Raw genomic sequence first — 22241 nt, forward strand, 5'->3', positions numbered from 1 at the left:
TTAGTTATTAATTAATTAATCAAATATTTTAATAATCCATAATTAATATTAATAATTATGAATTATTGCCAATGATCATATTTAGCTCCTCCTCTTCCCAACAGACTTTATGCAAGTCTTTTCCTGTGCATTTATGATCTGATTGTTAATTGAGATTTTGGGACTTACTCTGCCCCCTCGTGCACAGTTTTTACTGTTGTTCACAGTGCCTTTTTGTATGAACAGAGTATATTATGCATATGTATATCTGTTTTCGGTGCATCTACTGCTATTAGTTTTGACATACTTTTGTCAGATTGTTTTTTGTTTATTCTCCGCCTCTGAGTTGGTACTACATTTTATGGCGGAAGTGTTAAATATTTTTTTTCACACACCTGCTTCGAGTGTACTGAAACAGCACTTCCGTAACCATAGTTACACACTGAAGAAGACTCTCTGTCGAAACGTCTGTTGTGTACTGGTACTGCCATCCAAGTTGGTCGATTAAACTTACTAAAAGGACATTTGAGAGTGCTGGTGTTTTCCACCTTTTCACTGTTTTTGGCCATGCACCTCACGAGTGTATTTAGTTTGAGAGTGCTTGCTTGTTCCTATGTGATCTCAGACTTGGCAAAGACTTAACAAACTTGTAGATGTAAGTCCCCCACCGAGTATCTAACTGAATACATTCCATGCCATTTTATCCTTAAACCAAACAGACATAACTACATGTACTGTATATATCCCTGTTTTAGTGATTGTTAAACATACATTAGTGTGGAGTTATTTGAAACACAAAAATGATGATAGAAGAAACTCAAATGGCTTGTCTTTGATTTCTGACTGTGATGCAGCTCTTGGTATTTGATTATATAATCTCAGTTGAGAAATTCTTAATGCAAATAGTCTCCAATCCAGACATTCAATAGCTCCATGACTACTGGTGCATCCCTGGGATCAGTAACCTCACTGATTGCCTTTTACTAAAAAGAGCTCTGCAGTTCTTTTCCTCATAAATCCAACCTCAGACTCCTGTCAGTGTATGAACTTTATGTGATCTCGTAGGTTGAATAAATCCAATCAGTTTTCTGTTGGATTACACACACACACACAGACGGCTAAATTCCTGCAGAAATGCATTGATTCTGACTGCACAGTATATTGATTATATGATACAGAGTATGGTATGGTAGTCTATAATTCATACTCATCACCCATAGGTGTCGATTACACTAGGGTGGGCCGAGGTTTAGAATCTCTGTTTCTCTAATTGTGTCAGGGTGGAAATGATTAGCTGAGATGTTCTGCTAATATGCCAGTTAATTTATGGCTTATTTTGCTCTCTGCTTTCTTTTTCTTGTTCACTGTCTTATCATCCTCCTCCTCCCCCTCTTTCCCAGGGTTATTTTGCAGAGCTGGATAACTCAGAGCTCAGCCATCTCATCCCCCCGTCCCTGGAGAACAAAAGGGATGTGCTGTTTGGCAACCTGCCAGAGATATATGAATTTCACAATAGGTAGGTGGAATGCATTTCATACATCATTCTGCTATAATATATATTGAAAACACTACTATCTGTAATAAGCAAGACTTACTCAGGTGAAAATAAAATAAAATAAAATAATTAAATAAATAAATAAATATATATATATATGTATATGTATATGTATATGTCTATATATATATATATATATATATATATATATATATATATTATACAGCATTTTGTACAGCTGAGAAAGCTATGCATTTGGCAATGAAGCATTTAAAAAAAGTATTAACTTTTCCAAAAAACTATCCTTTCTTGTCATCATTATGTCATGTATTCATGCTTAGGTATGCAGTCTGGAAATAAATTGATTACCAAAGGGGTCTCCCACACAGACCTACAGGGGCCCAAGGGGTCAGGGGTACCTTGAGCCAGAGCTTCTGAAATGACTGTCAACATTTCTTATAAAGACACATTTCAGTTAGAAGAAGGGGTGACATTTTTTGTACGTTTGTTTTTTGCTTAGCTCCTGATCAGTCTTTTGATATTGAGTATCTGGCAACCAAATCTAAACCAACATTTTTTTTCTTCATTAGAATACTGAAAAATATCAAAGCCATTTAAATGAGAATAGCACTTTAGCATTGCTTGAGGAAACAGAAGCTGCATCTCAAGCTTTCCTGGAACGTTTTGTACAGTGTGCTGTACTATGCAGTCTAATATCTGTACAAACGAGTGTCGGTGAAGATCTGCTGTGACAGCAGTCAAAAAGCTTGTCTTTATCCTCAGTGTCAACTCAATACAAAGTTCAGCTGCAGTTCAACAGCAGCACCTGAGCCTTGTTGGTAGTTGTTTAGTGTCATTTTCAGTGACATTTAACAGGTGAGGCAGAACTCTCTGGAGCTGCTGTTGAATAAAAAATTGCAAGCTAACTTTACTGATTTCCTCAACTTCAGTATCTATTTAAGTCTAGGAGTCTTTTACTTATGTCAGAAAAGTGGGGGCCTTTACATGTCTGTGCCCAGGGGCCAGTTCTCTCATAGTTTATCCATGGTTCTGAGCACAGTCTAATTTTACATCAGAAGCCACTTTGGAGAAATATACTTGCCCGAAGTATGACAGTGTGCAGTGGCAGCAAAACTTTGGTGAAGTATCTGACAGCTTGAAAAGAATTGTTTACTAATTTCCTCCATAAACTGGACGATGTTAGTTTGTGTAGGTGTAAGTGACAATTCAAATAACATCACAATTAACAATGTTCAATGTTCAACATACCTTGAACAGTGTCAAAAACTGTAAGTTCCACAAAGGAAGAGTTTGTGACAAATCCTCTGGAAAAGCTTTCAAATTCCCACTAGAATCTGAATTTAGCAACATGAACACCAAGCAGGCATTTCAGAAGCTAAAGACCCTTACTGGATGCAAACCCAAACCCAACCTTAATTCAGTAATTGACCAAGAATCCTTTGTAAAAGAACCGAATTCATTCTATGTCCGCTTTGATACCCAGGACTCCTCCACTGTATGTGAATAATGTCTGAGAGCTCTCCCCCAAGGACGGGGTATGGTGCCAGCTTAGCCAATGTAAACTAGGTAAAGCCACGGGGCCTGACAGCATCCCAGTAAGAGTGCTGAAGAACTTTCACAGAACTTTCATCAATTTTTCACTCACTCCTCTGCAAATCCTACCAGACTGCCACAATTCCTACCCCCTGGAAAACTGCTATCATAATCTCTACACTCAAAAAACCTTGGCCCACACAACTCAACCACTATCGCCCCACCACCCTCATATCTATAATATTAAAGTGCCTGAAGAAGCTGCTGCTAAACATCATCCTGCCAGTTGTCACCCCACAACTGGACCCCCTCCAAATTGCCTATGAAGCTAAGAGGGACACGGAGGATGTTGTGGCCTGCCCACTGCACCTCCACCTCCAGCACCTTGATTCTCCAGGCATCTTCATCAGGATCCTCTTCATGGACTTCAGCTCTGCTTTTAACACCATCAAAAGGCACCTGATGATCTGGAAGCTAGACCATCATAATACCCCCCCCCCCCTGTCTTATCCACCTTATGCACAATTTCCCTAAAAGACAGACTGCAAGCTGTGCAGGTGGTCACAACTACGTCACCAGCACTCACCACTAACACTGGAGCACCACAGGGTTGTGTGTTGAGTTCATGTCTATACACACTTTGTACCAATGAATGGACTGGTGCAACCATTGCACCATTCCATCACCTACCATTGCTTACCTCAAATTACCCAGAAGCACAGCCATTCTTGCTCACAGACAACAACTCTGCCCTGGATTATCACAATACAGTTGCCAGCTTCACCTAGTTGTGCGAGGTAAGCCATCTTCAGCTCAGTGTCAGCAAAACAAAGGAAATAATACTTGTTTCCTTCTCATCCCCACATCCCATTCTCATCAATAACCAAACAGTTGAAATAGCTTACAGTTTCACATACCTCTGAGCAGTGTTAATTTTGTTGATCAAAACTATGAATTTTTTTTTTTGTCAGCAACTTTTTTCCATGACAAAAAGTAATGCGTTACTGAGAAAAGTAACTTTTTAGTTAGATGCTCTAGTAATAATTGTTCATATACCTCTATCTGACTTGACTATCCTTTATTGTTAAGGGCTAAAATGTTTTAGTGAAAGGGAACTTAAGTTTGTGAAGGAATACTGCATGCTGCGCACTGTTTTAAAGCCTGGCCAAAAATAACGGAGTAACACACCATTTGGTAACAGTAACTATAATGCTTTATTAAGCGTTAAAGTAACGCGTTACTGCATAGTAACACGTTACTATAACGCTTTATTAGCAACGCATTACAGTAACGCCGTTACTATAATGCTTTACTGCCCAACACTGTCGGTCACTAACAGAGCCAAACTTAAACACACTTAACCAACACTACTGCTAGGATAATTGGTCTTCTCATTCCGAACCTCACAAAGTTAATCATCGTGGCCATTGCACGCCTTGCTACTTCAATAGAACAAGACCTCAAACACTCACTGAATCACCATCTCACCCCACTGTCCTCCAAGCACAGGTACAGAGTGCTGAGGTGCAGAAGGGCCTGCTTTGGGAGGAGCCTGATCCCCACAGCTTTAACCACCTTAAATAATAGGCGTCACTGAACAGGCCTGAGTGTGCACTCCTGTCTGTGTCTCTACTGTGATGTTGTCCATAATGTTATTGTGTGCTGTTGTATTTGCTGTTGTCTGATAATGTAGAATGCTGGGAAAAAGAGTCTTCCCTCAGGGACAATACATTCTAAGTCTAAGGTTGTGCCCATCTTTTTATCAGTAGTTTAAAAGTAAGTGTTGCAACTCATAATGTAATAACGGCTCATAATGTAATAACTTAAATGTAATAAAAGTTCATAATGTAATAACGGCTCATAATGTAATAACTTAAATGTAATAAAAGTTCATAATGTAATAATCGGCTCATAATGTAATAAAATCACGAGCACATAACGTAATAACGGCTTTGCGCATAATGTAATAATGTAAAAACCTATTACATTATGAGCCTTACTGGCATCGCTCATAATGTAATGACAGTTCATAATGTAATAATGGCTCATATTGTGAGAAAACTGCTGCATTATCATCATTTTTACACCTTAAAGGTGCAAATAAAGCAAATGGCATGGGTTTCAGCACCTTAGTAAACTAAATTAGTGAAACCAAGAATTATTTAATCATAATTGCATTCTCACATTTTATTATGTAAGATGTATAAAGTTGAGCCACTAGGTGGCACCCGTGTTAGGTATTTTGGGCCTTTGAGAATGCTATGCTCATTTCCACTGTCTGATTGTTGCAGGTCAGCAGTTGGTGGAAAGTTTAAATATTATGACGGATGAAGACTGCTGCATAAGTATTAGTAGGTTATACAGAGTGGCTGGATGTAATTGTCTACTGTCATTACCATCTGTCCTGCATCTCTCTATGTCTCTGTCTCTGTCTCTGTCTCCGTCTCTCTCTCTTTCTGTCTCATTGTGTCATACGGATTACCGTTAATTTATTTTGCTGATCTGTTCTGTACGACATCTATTGCACGTCTGTCCGTCCTGGAAGAGGGATCCCTCCTCAGTTGCTCTTCCTGAGGTTTCTACCATTTTTTCCCCCGTTAAAGGGGTTTTTTAGGGAGTTTTTCCATATCCACTGTGAGGGTCCTAAGGACAGAGGGATGTCGTATGCTGTAAAGCCCTGTGAGGCAAATTGTGATTTATGATATTGGGCTTTATAAATAACATTGATTGATTGATTGATTGATTGATTGATTGATTGATTGATTGATTGATTGATTGAATTGTGATCTTGCATCCGATATCAAGCAGCTCTTCAGCCAAAATGCCAGGTGGATTACAGCCTGGATCCTGATTCAACATATATCCTTTGGATGGTTCCATATTAAAGACATTCATTGGAAGAAGTAAAGTTTTCTTTTTTTTTAAAAAAAATCCCATTCACTCGTTAAGCCTTGATCTGAGTGAACACTGGCACAGTCACTGACAAATGGAGCCCCCTGGACTTGATTATTGTTGGCAACTATATGTAATGGTTATTTATTATTTATGCATATTGTTTAGATACATTTATTTAGACGTATGTTTTTACTTGGGTGTCCTGACAGGCTGTGTTTACATTTTAAGAACTTTTGAGCTGCTCCATTGCTCCATGGTTCTAAAACGCTCTTCTCATTCTTGCACAAGTTAAAAGAAAAAGTAAATTGAATGAATATGTTACGCTGCTATCTTGTATTTAAGGTAAGTAGTAGGAAAACAATGCTTATTAAAAGTCTTTATTAAATTGGCATTAAGACCAACAATAAAATAACAGCAACATTTTGACTGGAAGGTCTTCACTAGGTTGTATGGAAGGAGAGAGTGTTCACTTACTTATTTGAAAAGACCAATCTTAAATGTGTTTTTATTGTAGAAGTTATTGTGTCCTGCATTTATTGTAGCAATAGTAAACAAAGAAAATGTTCTTTTAAACTACATGAACTACAGTCCCCCTCCTTCTTCCCTCTTCTCCAGCTGGCTTTTGAGTTGGTTACTGTCGCACCACTTTTAAACAAATCATAGTCAAACACAAACACAGACCTCTGCCCTTAAGTGCATTCTCGTTGTCAGTGTGTGCAGTTTTGACCTTTACAGTATATCATGACTTAACCTATGGGGGATGATGCATTCAACAATTAGGCTTCTCTTCCTGTTTATGTGGCCCGCCGCATATTGGGGCGGAGGTATATGGCATCTAAGTTGGCCATTACTCCACTACGTTTTGCAGAAATTGTGTGATCCTGCTGACAGACAGACAGACAGACAGACAGACACAGAGGTGAAAGCATTTCCTTCCTGCAGGAATGGCAGAGGTAAAAATGATGATGATGCAACACTTTTCTCACAATATGAGCCATTATTACATTATGAGCTGTTATTACATTATGAGTGGCGCCAGTACGGCTCATAATGTATTAAGTTATTACATTATTACATTATGCACAAAGCTGTTATTATGTTATATGCTCATCACATTACATTAAGAGCCGATTATTACATTATGAACTTTTATTACATTTCTGTTATTACATTATGAAGCGTTATTACATTATGAGCCATTATTACATTATGAGTTGCTACAGTAAGCTCACAACATCCAAATAACAATATGTTCTTGGTGGAATAAGGTGTCCCAGCAATCAAAGATTAAGACTAACACACTTTATTTAAATAGTGGGAGGAACATCAAACACACACATCTCTGTGACTTCCAGTTAAAGTCCTGTTATCTCCCTGCAGCTGAAAGCAGACTTTGCCTCTCATATGGACAAAGTTTTTTGTGACCGTACCTAAGAGCACTGATAATATATCATAAAGATAATTAGATAACAGAGGTAGTATTACATAATCAGATCCAGAGTCAGTGTTTCTACTGTCAGCTTTTGAAGCTGTTGTTGGCTGGTTCAGTGTCCATCCTGTTTGAATATAGTTTACATTTTAGAGTAGGAGAGTTCCTCTGCATTGCTGCCTGAAGCCTTTGAATCCACAGATTAGAAGGCTCCAGGCACTCGTGAGTCAAGTCAATGATTTGTGCACTACAGGTGAAATTTATCCTATCGAACTCTGTCCATTGTGAGGCCCCCAAATGCCCAAATGTCCAGTCGGTTGAAAGGAGGAGACAGGTTATGGTTGCAACCTTGCCAACATCCTGTCCCACTGCATCTGCTGCAGCATGGCAGTAAATGTCACCATGTACATTCTGTCATTCAATTGTCCTGTGACTCTACTGTTGCACCCATTTGGAACACCTTATACCTTAGTCATTTTTATTGGTACTTTGGGGTTTGATAACCTGATCTAATTCCCATCATCAGCTCCACCAGCTAAGCCCCGCCTGCCTTAGTTACTGCTGCTACATCTGTCAGTCTTTCCATTGTTGCACAGTTTACAGTGATAATAATGGCACATTAACCACCAAAATGTGTTGAATGCAATTTTCTTAAATGATGGTTCTTTGATTTTACACAGAAGTAAACAACAGCAGGTATCTCCTGTCTAGTCAGCATCTGTTGATTTTGCCGGCTGAATGACGTGAGAGCTGTTGCTATTTAAGGATAACGTTATGATTAAGCTGAAAACTTTATCTTCAGCTAACATTTGAATGATTAGAGGATGAAGACTGAGGGTGAAGGTTTTTTCATTATCCCATTGGTCCGACAGCCCATTGATCCGACATCCCATTGTTCCGACCATATTAAACCCATTGTCCGTTCCAAAATCACCATGATGCCCTGTGGTTAAGGTCTGGTTAGGTTTAGGCACAAAAACCACTTGGTTAGGCTCAATGTATATGGTGACTACTGCCCTGTTACGCATGCATAATTAGGCTGCAGTTGTCTGGGTGCGCAAAGGTGAAGTGGCTGGTCTTGTCATACAAAGTTTGATGGTGTGTCAACTGGACAATATGGAGATATTTGCATATTGAAAGCCGGACTACAAATGTGGATAGACAGGGAGAAACACAGGCAAGCCTAAGACATGGTAAGATACATATTCCTCACTATATGAAGTGACTGATAACAAGATCTGTATAATGGGTTGTAAAGAAATTCGTCAGGTTTTTATTTTGTAGACAATTGATCTGTATTCATAGCATGATGGGATGACAGCACAATGATGTGTGTGGTATCACTGGAAAGCTCTGCTCCTGTGCTTTCATGTGATATGCGTGGCATTTCTGTGCGACCAAGCATTCGTGAGTACTAATCCATCCAAGAGTAACGTTAATGTGTGTGCAAAGCTGTGTTGAAGCTTTGTTATACATAATTTTAGTGTAACTTTATCATTTTTTTTTTCGCTGTGAAAAAACTGGACCATGGGGAGAAAATCCATAGAGAAGAACAGGTGTGAATTTAGATGCACGATGCGTCGTTCGGGCCCATAGGGTTAAAATAGCAAGCTAACGTTACCTAGCTAACGTTTGCTAACCTTTCATATGTTTCATTCATTCATTCATTGCAACATTACTTCATGCAAGTACAGCCAGCCGCTGCCTCTTGTTAGAAGAATTACAAGAAGCAAGCAAGCAGCCCAAACTGAAATGATTTTAGTTTATTCAGTTACCTGGCTCGATCGCTGACTGCTGTCCATGCCTGCTTCAGGCAGTCTGAGTGGCAGCCTGACAGGTGCTCGAGTCGCCCCACTAAACACAGTGCGTGTGTGAGTGCGTCGATCAAATAAGAGTACCAGAATTTTCTTTTTTAAATAATTGTTATTATGGAGAAGAGAGAGTCACTCAATCACCTTCCATCGGTCCTCTCACGTACTTTCACATCACAAATGAAATGGTTTATTTTTATTTTCATTTTATACATTGATTTAGGTCGGAAAAAAATACAGAGGTCATGACCTCGGTGTCCTCAATGGTAGTTACAGCCTTGTGTGCATCCCAGGCAAATTGCACACTCCCTGAGGGCCTGGACCAAAGAGTTGTTCCTCCTTTCCCCTCCATCCTTTATCTTCATCCATTTTCTTTCTTCTTACACTTCCTTTCCTCTCTCTTGCTTCCTGTTTTGCCTCTTTTCTCAACCCCTCTCTCCTTGTATACTTGTTAGCCCTTCCTCTCATCTCTGTGTACAGTAACTAGTAAAAGTGTGAGATGGAGCCAACAGTAGGCTGCTTGGGATATTTTCTTTAAGCTCCTTGGTTTTGCATTTCAAGGGGCCAAGACCCAAATTATTGTAGGCCCATTGCTTTTAAAGAGTATTCCAGGGATTTAGTATTACACTTGCATAAAGTCTTGATACCTAAAATAGAAATTTTGTCACTAGAGCAAGCTCCAGGAACATTTTCTGATCAGTAGTATCCTTTTCTTAGATCCTCCCTGAGTGGTGTACAACCACATCTATCAAACTCCACACCCTGTTTATACTGTGCTCTCCAGATCCAAACTTAGATTACCCTGATGACATCATAAGGGTAATTTGACTTGTCAAAGCTACTTCAGAGTCACAGTAGACACTGTCTGTTTTCACAGACTGGGTAGTCAGCACTTCATTTTAACAGGGGAGGTGTTTTCATGTGGCAGTCATATTTAATTTGGCAAGATGTTTATATTTACAATGGCATGCTGAATTGGTGTCTGGAGCAATTGAGACATCAATACTATCTGATAATCAGAAAAGTACAGTTAGAGGCATACTTACCCAAAAAGATCCAGATGATTGGGGCGCCCACTAGCTCACCTGCAGAGCAAGTTCCATGTACAAAGGCTTTGTCCTTGCCACAGCAGCCATGGGTTCAATTCCAACTTTGCTGCATGTCATCTCCCTCTCTCTCTACTCATTTCACACAAGACTTTCCTAGCTAATAAAGGTAATAATGCAAAGAATAATCTAAAGATCCAGATGAATGACTGACAGCTGTGCTGAAGGAATGTCCAAGTTACTGAAGCAAAAAAACCCAAACACGTTAGTAATCTGGCTTCCAGATCGCCAAAGGAAAATAACAGCGTGTGTTCTGTTCTCTTTCTGTTTGTTCTTAAATTACCTGCAGGACATTTCTGAGGGAGCTGGAGGACTGTGTAGAGAAACCAGAACTGGTGGGAACCTGTTTTCTGAAAAGGGTGAGTAGTTTAGAAACAGTGATGGAAAGTCCATTTCAACAAATTACATCTTTGGGTGCTTGTGTTTTACATGACTGTCTGTATCTTTATAATTTAAACTGTCACCCAGAGTTACATATTTTCCTGATAATGGATACTTTCTCAGTACTTTTAGCACTTAAAGTACTCATATTACTTATGTACTTTGTAAAGCACTATTTTATTGTGCAATATTACTACTTTTTCAAGTAAAATCATTGTAGGTTTAACATGGATTGGCTCTACAAGAAAAATAGCTAACTGCTAGCTTGTCAGAGAAGACACTTTTTTGCTTCTTGTGTGTGTTATCCAGAGAGGATGGAACCTAGCCTGGTGTTGCCAGACCCAATTCGCAAAACGCGAATGGGTCTACTGTGGACACGGAGTGTACATTTTCTCTATTCCCAAGGGGCGGTATCAACGGCAGTCACTCAAAGTGACCCTTCATGGAAAGACGGAAAACCAATCAGAGTAAACGAAACGTGTGACGTAGCTAGCACAACACCACTGTAAACAGACCAGCAAGCTGCAGCGGAGATGAGCTGTGATGATGTCTGGGAAAGAGTGTTGCCGTCTTTGCAGATTTCCTCCTCACTGTGAACTCCGAGTTGCATGGCTGTGATTCCCAGCTTGGTCGCTTCCCTGACCTGCTCCTACATGAGAGCAACTAGCGGAGAAACAATAATAGCCACTGGGTTTTCACTGAGTCCGATCTTTTTCCCAATCAACAGAGCCAGTTGGTAAATTAAACTTTTACCAAACCCCGTAGGAAGGACGGCAAACACATCCTTCTTTTCAATAAAAGCTTTCAGTGCAGCCATTTGCTCTGGCCCGGTAAGCCAAAACTGATGCCAGAATTTGCGTCTATGGCCTCTAGTTTCGCAGATCGGGCGAGGCAGAGGCGCAGCGCACCTGCGCTTTGCCAACTGGGTGTGGCCAGGCAGATTTTGCAAGTTTGGCACACCGTGCGCACTGGCACAGCTACTCCTCTTTCCCACTCCGTCCCTCCTACCTGCGCAAGTCAGTCAGAAAGAGAGAAAAGAGAAGGCGTGGAGTGGGTTTTACACACATCACACCAATCAAATGAGCCCCTCTCGTTGCCCTTAAATGTGCCGCTTGAGGGCGTAATGAGAGTTTGCTCAATTCGCCATGGCAGAAGAGAGCAGCAGTGTCAGACGGCTAAACTTCTCACAGGAGGAAACTGATGTTTTGGTCCGGGAGGTCCAAGCTCGCAGTGTCCGAATATACGGAACTGCGAGCAGACCTCCACGGGCTGATGATGCAAAGGTAGCCTGGGAGGAGGTCACCACAATTGTAAATCAATGTTGCCTTTCTCTCGTGCGCGCGTGCTCTCTCTTTCTCTCTCACAGTCTCACTCTGCTTCTTTTCTTTTGACTTTTCTAAAATGACAGATGCTGAATATATACTCCCTATCTGATGCTGTGGCTGTTTGTGGTTGGCTGAGAGGGGTGTGAACTCATTAGTTTGCAGCTGTGTTAATCAAATCAGGTTGGGTTTCCATTACACATGCCAAACGGTGCCAATCCCCTTTGATCTGACATCAGATGTGACGGGACAGTCGATATAGAGATACATTTATGTGCTGATTGCAGATAGTTGCATTGAATAGTGGTTTTGTGGATATTTACTGCATCGTTAATATGCCTGATATTCTGGAAACCTGCCTGTGAAGTTTTGGTGACGTGTGCGCACTGTCCGCCGGTCAGCCAAACTTCCACTTACACCGGCTGCGCTCCACCTGCACTGACAGTAGACCTGGTTTCAGCTGGCAAGCTTTTAGCGCACCTTCGGCGAAGCCTTTTGGCACGAAACTGTCACTGCGCCAACCTGGATCTGTCGACACCTCCCCCTGCTGTGCCGCCACACCCATCTCAGCGCACCTTGGTCTGCCAAACTACCAAACTGAGCGCGCCTCGGGTTGCACTGCTCGAAACTAGCTCTGAGCGGGGTTCGCCACCCTGCGCTGCGCCGGGAAACTAGAGCCCTATGATTCCATGGCCAGACTGATCTGCAGAGCGAAATAGAATATGAGCTAGCAAGATCAGGATGGTTTCACCAGGTTAGATGGAACCTGGTCCAGGACAGGCTTTTAGGATCAATGTGGGACAAGGCAGTACCAATGTCGGACTGAGTTCAAGTTACATTTAACCTAATAGGGCTGGGTAGGGCCCACTGGTTCCCAAACTGGGGGTCCCAACCCCAATTTGCCAAAGCTTCATGGGGGGTTATGGGGCTTTTTTGATTGTAAGGAATGTACAAAAACTGTGTTAAATATAATATATATATATATATATATATATATGTATATGTATATGTATATATATATATATATATATATATATATATATATGTATATGTATATGTATATATATATATATATATATATATATTAGAAGTAGTAAATGCTATATGTCTCATTCATTACTTTGAAGAAAACTAAATGAAATTATTATTTTAAAAGTTTAGATTATTATTCAAGATATAAACTTAAAAGCCTCTCACACAATGAGGGCAGAGTGAAGACCTGAGCACAAGCTATATTCACAGAGCCTTCAAGTCAAGTCAAGTCAAAATTTATTTATATAGCACATTTAAAAACAACCTCGGTTGACCAAAGTGCTGTACAGTTCATCCAAAGAATGAATGAATAGCAAAAACCACAAAAATTATCAATAAGATCAACAATAGGTTTAGACAATAAAACACCAACACTAGAGTACAGGTAAAATACAAATAAAAGCTGTAAAAGACATGTCTGTCTCAACTAGAGGTGAAAGCAAGCAAAAAGAGGTAGGTTTTTAAAAGAGATTTAAAGTGTTCCAAAGTTCGGGCTGCCCTTATATGGAATGATAAAGTATTCCATAAATTTGGCGCCACAACGGAAAAGGCTCTGTCACCTTTGCTTTTAAGTTTAGTTCTGGGACAGGCCAGCAGCAGCTGGTTGCTTGATCTCAGTGCTCTGGCTGTCGTGTGGAGTTGAACAAGCTCAGATAGATAGGATGGAGCTAAGCCATTCAGGCTTTTAAAAACAAATAATAAGATTTTAAATTGAACTCTAAACTGGACAGTGAGCCAGTGCAAAGAGGCCAGTATTGGGGTGATATGATCACGTCTTTTCTTTCCTGTCAGCAGTCTGGCTGCTGCATTCTGGACAGCCTGCAGGCATTTCAGTGACTGCTGGTCCAATCCACCATAAAGAGAATTACAATAATCCAGACGACAAGTAATGAAAGCGTGAACTGCCCTCTCAAAATCAAGTGGAGGGAGGTAGGGCTTTGCCTTACTAAGTAGCCTTAATTGAAAGAAGCTTGATTTGACTACTGAACTAATCTGTTTTTTAAATTTAAAAGCACAGTCAAAAATTACTCCTAGGTTCCTTGCAGCAGGGTGACAGTAGGAAACTAATGGGCCAATGGCACTGTCATAGCCATCTAAAAGGTCAGATTGGCCAAATAAAATAATTTCAGTTTTGGATTTGTTTAGGTTCAAGAAATTTGAAGCCATCCATGTGTGAACATCATTGAGACAGTTCAACAGAGCTTGAATGGAGGCAGAGCTGTTTGTTTGAAGAGGAAGGTAGATCTGTAAGTCATCTGCAAAGCAATGAAATGTTATGTTGTACTTTCTAAATATAGCGCCCAGGGGCAGCATATAAATGGAGAAGAGAATGGGGCCCAAGATGGAACTTTGAGACACCCCGCAATTGAGTGAGGATGCAGCAGGTCTATACTGGCCCATGTGAACAGAGAAACTCCTTTCTGATAAATAGGATTCAAACCATTTGAACGCTGTACCTTTAAAACGTACACACAGGTCAAGATGTGATAAAAGAATCTTATGATCTACTGTGTCGAAAGCTGCAGTCAAGTCTAAGAGCACCAGAACAGCAGTGTTACCAGTGCTATGGCGTGCTTTAAAGCCCGACTGGAACTTTTCAGAAATGCCATTTAAGTCCAGATGCGACTGCAGTTGTTCATACACTACCTTTTCTAATACTTTGGACAAAAAAGAGAGCTTAGAAATAGGTCTGTAGTTTGACAAAACTGAAGGGTTAAGATTATTCTTCTTGATGAGGGGCTGCACCACAGCATGTTTGAAAGCAACGGGGACACAGCCAGACATCAAGGAAGAATTTGTAAGGTCGACAATACAAGGCCCCAGCGTGATAAAAACATCCTTGAAGAAACGGGGTGGAATGCTCTCTCTGCTTAACAGTTTCATCCTGCATCAGAAAAGTACACAGTTAAAACAACCAAAGAGTTAATAGAACAATGGCCAGGTGTCAGGGAGAATAAGCCTATTAAGTATATATGATATAAGAATCTAAAATAAACATAATACAGGCAGCATATTGTATAAAAAGTTCCAAAAAAAATCTGGGAAATTCATCTCTGATGCAGCATTTACAGGAAATAATCTGAAAAAAAAAATTCATCTAAATTATTAAACACAAATTGTGTTAACTATTTGAATATTGCAGTTTATCAGTTGTTCTGCACTGTGATTGTTATGCATTGAATGCAATATGAAATATCTGTAAAATGTCACTTAGTCAGGGTCCGTCAGTTTAATTAATGACACAAAAGGGGTCCCTTAAGAAAAAAAGGTTGGGAACCACTGAATCAAAAATTGATTCAAGAAATTAGTGCAAAATATTTAATCACAAGATCAAATCCTGAGTGAACTTTTTTTCTTCATTTAGTCATTAAACCTTGAGAGCAACTTTATTCTTGCTGTCAGCTCTCACTTTTCCAGTCAAACCCAATTTATGTAATTCCAAGACTCCTATAGCCTCGCCAAAATTTAGCGTAAGTTTGGAGAATTATTTGGCCCCTTTTTCCAAAAAGATAGCATGTATGGTCAATACCAATGGATGCCTTAGGTCCTCGAGTTTCATATGATATCTGTGTCCTCTCTGTAGCTGTAAGGTTTTGTTTGGTAACAACAGTCTGTCTCACTTCTCACCTTCAGCTTCGCCTGTCATATCTGGTGCTTCTTCACTTTTTTATTGTTAGACATTTAGCTATGGCCTCTTTGCTCCTCACTTCACTCCTTACTCTGACCTTTTCTTTAGGAGCTCCTGATTTTTTGTTTGGCACTTTGACTTGGCTAGTCAGGCTGCAGTCTTTTGCACATGTTTACATTGGCGGCGCACTTGAGTTCTACACATCACACATCTGACCCATGTCGGATGGACTGCGCCGTTTAATAATACCTGCGCAGGGATGTAGTATCAGATGGCATGTTGAAATGTATTTTATTGTAAAAAAATATGTCCATTTATCATATTTTTTGACAAAAAAAAGAGCCAGTGACCATAATCCAGGCAGGGTTACAGTTGGCGCTGCAAAGAGGCACTTTGTGAAATTTTGTAAATGTGTTCTTTGTTGTGTTAGTGTATACCGTTTGTCTCATGATAGTGGCCTTCTTTAATCAAAGGTAGAGAATGAGGAGATGAGGTCAATCAGTCAGTGATGTGCAAAACTGACAGACTTCATATTCCAGCAACAGCTAAAAATGATCAGAAACTGACAACAGATGATTTAAGGCCTTTCTTCACTTTGACCTGTCTTTGTGTTGTCAGAAAGAAGAGCTTCAGGTGTATGAGAAGTACTGTCAGAATAAACCCCGCTCTGAAGTCCTTTGGAGACAGTGTGGAGACAGCCTCTTCTTTCAGGTAACACACACACACACACACACACACACACACACACACACACACACACACACACACACACAAATGTGAGGAGGCAACAATAACTTATAGCTGCATCATCTGCCTTTCCTTGTTCCATATACAGTAGCAATTAACTGTAACATAACTGTCTGAATTTAGTGATTCAGATATGGTCTTCTTAAAGAATGGTTGGGATGGAGGTCATAAGGAAGTTCAGCCATGTAACACTTTTGGTGCTGTTTATAATATCAGACTTCAAAAACTGATCTGTTGGTCCATACACCAGGATGATACTGTTCAACCTGACGCAAGAATCTAAATCTCTTAACAGCAGCATCTACATTGTTGCATGTTCCAATTTGTGACTTAAAGCTTAGATACTTTTTATAAAAAATAACTTTGTCACATTTGCTGAAGCTGTCATTACATCTACACATTACATAAGACAGAGAGTCTGTGAAAAAAAACATGTTCCTTCTTCTTCTCATAGTACTTCTAATGGCATTTGCAAATCTTCCACGGCTGAAGGAAAACAATCGGGCAGAAAAGAGGAGTCTCTAAAGCGGCTGTCAATTATTGCTGTGGTGAACTGCAGTCAGACTGTCAAACTAGACAGCGCTGATTAAATATGAATCAAAACTCTGTTACTGCACTGCCTGTTTCTTATCTCAGATGTTTTCAGAACCATATTTAAGTGTACTGTTTAGCTGTAAAATGAGAGCTCACTCCTGCCAGTGGGCGGTGTTTTGTTTTGATTCAATTGTGTTCAACATGGCAGCCAGGTCACAAACTTTCTCATGTTACAGCAGTACACTAAAATATGTTTCTGAAAACATTTGTGATGAGAAAAAGGCAATGCAGTAACAGAGTCGTGATTTATATTACACCCATCCTTGAGACTGTTGTGGGGTTTTTTTTGTGTGTGTGTGTGTGTGGGGGGGGGGGGGTTTCAGTTTTTAATTTTCACTCTTCAATTAGGCTGGGAAATCAATTTTAAAAGATCAAAGTCTTGACTATTAAACCTTGTGATAAGCCATCCTCCCAGTGACTGTGTATTTTCAGTCATGATGGATGTCAGAGGTTAGATCTGACGGAGTTGACGTCTTATGGAGTTGACAGAAAGTTCTATAGGCCTATCTATTAATTTCACTCCATTTGGATTGAAGAATTATTTTAGTTTTCAAAGTTGCTAAGTGTTTTCCTAATGCTAATCAAAATATTAATTTTCAAACCATAATTTTGATTTAGTTCGATTTAAGAAGGGTGACGGAGTTGACCTGTTAGAAAAATATTATTTGATTAATGTATCAAAAAATAGAAGGCTTACCAGTACTTGAACAGCAATTGAAAACCAAGAAGTGAGACTTCCTTGTGATGTAGCTAACCACTTTTATGCCCGATTACATTATGTTTTCGTAAATCTGACAGAGTTTGACTAAAACCTGGGACACATCTTGAAAGGGCCAACATTTTAAAACAAAGATTATTATAGCAGAACATTTTTGCACCAATGTTATCACTATGTTGGTTTTCGATTTTGAAGGCTTTTAACACATTTTTTAATTGTTTGAAGTTGTACATTTTTGTCTGGGACAAGGCTATTTTCTGGCACAGGGCAAGTTTAGAAGGTAAAAATTGAAAGCAGATCAAAATATTTTAGAAATGACATTTTTTTCATTTAAATCATTTAAAAAAATATTTCATAACAACATCATAACTTCATAACAGAAGTAGTGTGTTAATAAGTTATGCTTTTAGGGTTTTTTTCCCCAGTAGGATAGGAATATTTGTTCTAGTTCTGAAGAATGGATGATTATATCAGTGCTGCCTAGTTTGACAGTTAGACCAAAGTTCAAAAGCTGTGATTGACATGATTGACATCTGCTTTAGAGAGTTCTTATTGGTTGTTTTTGTTTATGTGTGTGGTCGATTCTTACAAATGCTATAAGAAGCACAAGGAGGCAAAGGAACATAATGTTTTATACAGACTATCTGCCCCATGTATTGCTGTGTCGATATGGTGACAATTTAAGCAAATGTGACAAAATTTTATTTTTATGAATGCTACCAACTACAGCTGTAACCTAATATGACAGGTTTGTTTTGACATGGAAATTTTGCCCACTGCAGCTTTAGGTTAGGTACGTCTGTCAAGTGTCCGTCCTGATGGACACTATTTTGTGTTTGTGACAACAGGAATGCCAGAAGAAACTGGACCACAAACTGTCTCTGGATGCCTACCTGCTGAAGCCTGTCCAGAGGATCACCAAATACCAACTCATGCTCAAGGTAAACACACACACACACACACACACACACACACACACACACACACACACACAACTGCCAACTGTATGACACTGAACTCTGAAGTCTGCTTGCTTGTTGTGGTTATGTAGCTTGTTTGATTTGGCTACAAGATCTCATTAAAAATTATCCAAATTATGTTTGACTAATATTTCAGTACATTAATAACAGGGCATTATTTTGTGCAATTATCTGGCTAATTAGTTCAGCCTGCTCTATATAATCCCCCACAGGAGTTCCTAAAAGCTCTTTTTGAGCCTGGAGCCACAATGAGACATTAGGCTTTAACCAAGGGACCCAGGCTCACGCACATCTACTGCCACACCCCTCATGTTGAAATGCAGAGGTTAAAAAAACAAACTGTAACTACGGTTTCAGCTTCAAGTTATGATGTACTGAAATTCTAAGAACGTCAATTCCCTCACACCACTCACACTATTTCTGAATAAACAATCTGTGAATATACAAGTTTTAAAAAATATATTAATAAGGAGATTGTGTTATTAGTTGTGTTGAAATAGAAAGAAAAAAATCAGTTTTATGGATTTGCATTTTGATGTTACCACAGTTTATTTAATGCAAATTTTGAAATGTTGTTTGACAGAAGTTTGACTGTATAGTAATCTCCAGGTGATGAGCACAAGCTCCCTTAGAGATTCCTTTATGCGGCTAAGCAAAGGATCTGAATGTCTTCTTCTTGACTTTATTTCCTGGTCAGCTTGACCTGCTCCTGCTGGAATTTTCCCACAGTTTAAAGTTATTGGTGCTGACCTTTGACATCTTCATGAACAGAAAAAAAGAAAAAGGACGTAGGAATTTACAAAACTTTGAGTCATAAGGAACCAAAGGTGTCAGTAATGAGCTGTTTACATGACAGATCTGAGGACACAGCTGAAGCTGTAATGCTGTGAAATAAACTTCATTTTGGTGTTAGAACTTGGCGCCCCTAGAACAGTTGCCGGTTGAATATCCACCTGACACTACACTTCTTTCTCTGACACCGAACTAAACTCTAACATAAAATTGTGATAGGGCGACACTAGGACCTAGGCACAATCTGGCCACTCAAGGTGACAACACCTGAACTGTGTGTGAGCAGGTGTCACAGCCTCACTCCTGCTCTGTGATCACGCTTGTGCACATTCTTCCTTCGGTATACATCCAGGAGTGGTGGCAGTGACAAGACAAAGTGCTGGTTCCTATTTATTACCCTGTTCTGAAAAATGCTGATATGGCCAGATTAAAACTTAATGAAATACCACACAGTGATTGCTTCATAATCCTGCCAACAATGCCAAATGTGACTTTAAAGCATCTTGCTACAGGGGTGTAGCATACCACTGCATTGGAAGTATAATATCAGCAGGTAACCCAAAACCACAAACACAAGATAAACCCCTTTTCCCAAACCAAAAAACACCTAAACTACTACCAGTGCCACAGCAAACCTTAAATTACAGTATGTCACCACAGCTTAACAGGTGAACCCCCACTGCAGCAGCCGCTCATGTGACCGAAGGCCAACACCAGCTGCACTTTGCCCTGCCACTACTCCTGGACTGTTATGACCCAAGGAAGCATGTGCACAAGAATTATCACAGTGCAGGAATAAGGCTGACACACCCAGCTTCACAGTTCAGGTGCTCTCACCTTGACTGGCCAGATTGTGCCTGGGTCTTGGTGTCCTCCGACTACGTTTCATTAAAACTTTTCAGATTTACTTATATATATATATATATTTTATTTAACCAGGAAGTCCCATTGAGATTGAAAATCCCTTTTACACGAGAAACCTGGCCAAGGTAGCATATTGTAATGTGTCACACCTTCAGCTTTAACCCTTCTTTCACCATAAAAGCTTCCTATGAATGCTTGTCCCCTACAGACAGTTATTCGACATAGGTGAGGGTTTATTCAACCTGATAAACCTGTCACCTCAGCCTACCAGTGTCAGTGATTAACTCTGCCTGTCACTCCTGGCTTCTTTCTCCTTGTCTCTTCTCTTCTGCTCCTGTCGGTCAGGGCTGTAAGCAGGATTTTAGAAATACTGACACCATGACATAACCCCTGAGCCCACCCCCACCGCCATAAAAACAGAAACATAATAATTCCTAGAAAAAAATATTGGGGACATGACCTCACTGTCCCCAGTGTTAACATCAGTCTAGTTGTCTCTTCTTTTGTTCTCTGTGGTATTTTTGTTTCCTCTATGTTTTTTTTTTTAGCTTTTATCCTGCGTTATTCTATCCTTCCAGCCCACTTTGTCCTTCCTGTCTTCCAGGAGATGCTGAAATGCAGTAAGGGGGAGTGGACAGCTGAGTTGGAGGAGGCTTTAACCACAATGCTGGACATCATCAAGTCTGTCAATGACTCCATGCACCAAATAGCCATCACTGGCTTTGAGGTGTGTATTTATAATTCTTTCATGATTATCACCATTCTTATATTATCATCATTATATACAAAAATTGTGATTGAAACCAATGGCTAAAATGTTTTAAAAAGAAATAGTGTAGAAATTGGTTGGTTGGCATTTATCTTTGTCAAGATTTGCATTGTTTTAATGTTGATCAAAAAGAAAAATATGGTATGTACACATGTATAAAAAGACATAACCTTCCCCAGTTTACTTAAAATCAATCAATCATTTATTCGTCAGATGGAATTATACAAGGTACAACTCCAGTGAAATATGGTCCCACCAGCAACTTTAACTTGTGCTGTGTAATTTAGTCTTTTTTTTGCATCTTCTTACATTATTGGCTGCTGCTTCATAATTATCCATGCTTCTGGGTGGTTCTGGTACTCCATGGTTTATGGTGGTAGATTGATTTACCTGTCCACACATCGGGACCCTAACAAGACGGCCATATGGTTGGTCTTCTCCAACACAGGCAGCACTGCTCTGCAGCTGCTTCTGAATGGTGTATAGCTGTGATCCACAGCAGGAACAGGATAGCACCTCACATTCTAACCATCACACCAGCCCTTATTCACCAGAAAGCAGACTACTACTCTCCTTCTCTCACCAGAGTCCCCTACTCTGTCAGATCGGCATATAGAGAAGGAGTCACCTGGTTGAATGGTGCTGTCCAGGATTTAGCCAAGTTTTGGTGAATCCGAGGATCTGAGATATTAAAGTTCCTGATATCCCACTGGAAACTGATGCAGCACAGCGGTCATCCAGTTTATTTTCCAAAGTGTGTGCAATGGCCAGACACTAGTTCTGCTGGTGCTCATTCTTCTCTGTCTTTTGATGTTTACATTTGAAAACCAGTTTACAGACTGGTGAGTTGATTTCCTCGTCCCAATGAGTGACTCGCAGCCACACACCACCACCATCCAAAGCTAATCGCAAAAATCACCACCAAGATTTGCAAAAGTAGACATAAGAGCCTAAATTTAGCACAAACGTAGCACAAATTTAGCAGAGCTGACAAAGAGGTGACTGGAAACATCAGTGCCCATGACACTACCTTTAAAAAGAAGACTTTTTAGAGAATTTTAATCCAGATACAGTGAATGCTGATAGATATGCTATTGGGCTAATAATGTTTCTGAACAACTTGATGTGATTATTTAAAATAAAA

General features: G+C 39.8%; 1 protein-coding gene across 2 annotated transcripts in view; it reads left to right on the forward strand.

Annotated features, from left to right (window-relative positions):
* The window catches only part of mcf2l2 (MCF.2 cell line derived transforming sequence-like 2), a 259329-nt gene that overhangs the window by 159732 nt on the left and 77356 nt on the right, over positions 1–22241 (forward strand). For both annotated transcript variants that reach the window (XM_049588011.1, XM_049588012.1), the window contains exons 17-21: positions 1380–1495; positions 10559–10628; positions 16252–16344; positions 18541–18633; positions 20933–21055. In XM_049588011.1, the coding sequence (XP_049443968.1) occupies positions 1380–1495; positions 10559–10628; positions 16252–16344; positions 18541–18633; positions 20933–21055 (495 nt within the window). The remainder of the gene's footprint in view (positions 1–1379; positions 1496–10558; positions 10629–16251; positions 16345–18540; positions 18634–20932; positions 21056–22241) is intronic.

Source organism: Epinephelus fuscoguttatus, linkage group LG10, assembly GCF_011397635.1.
Source record: "Epinephelus fuscoguttatus linkage group LG10, E.fuscoguttatus.final_Chr_v1".
Lineage (NCBI taxonomy): Eukaryota > Metazoa > Chordata > Actinopteri > Perciformes > Serranidae > Epinephelus > Epinephelus fuscoguttatus.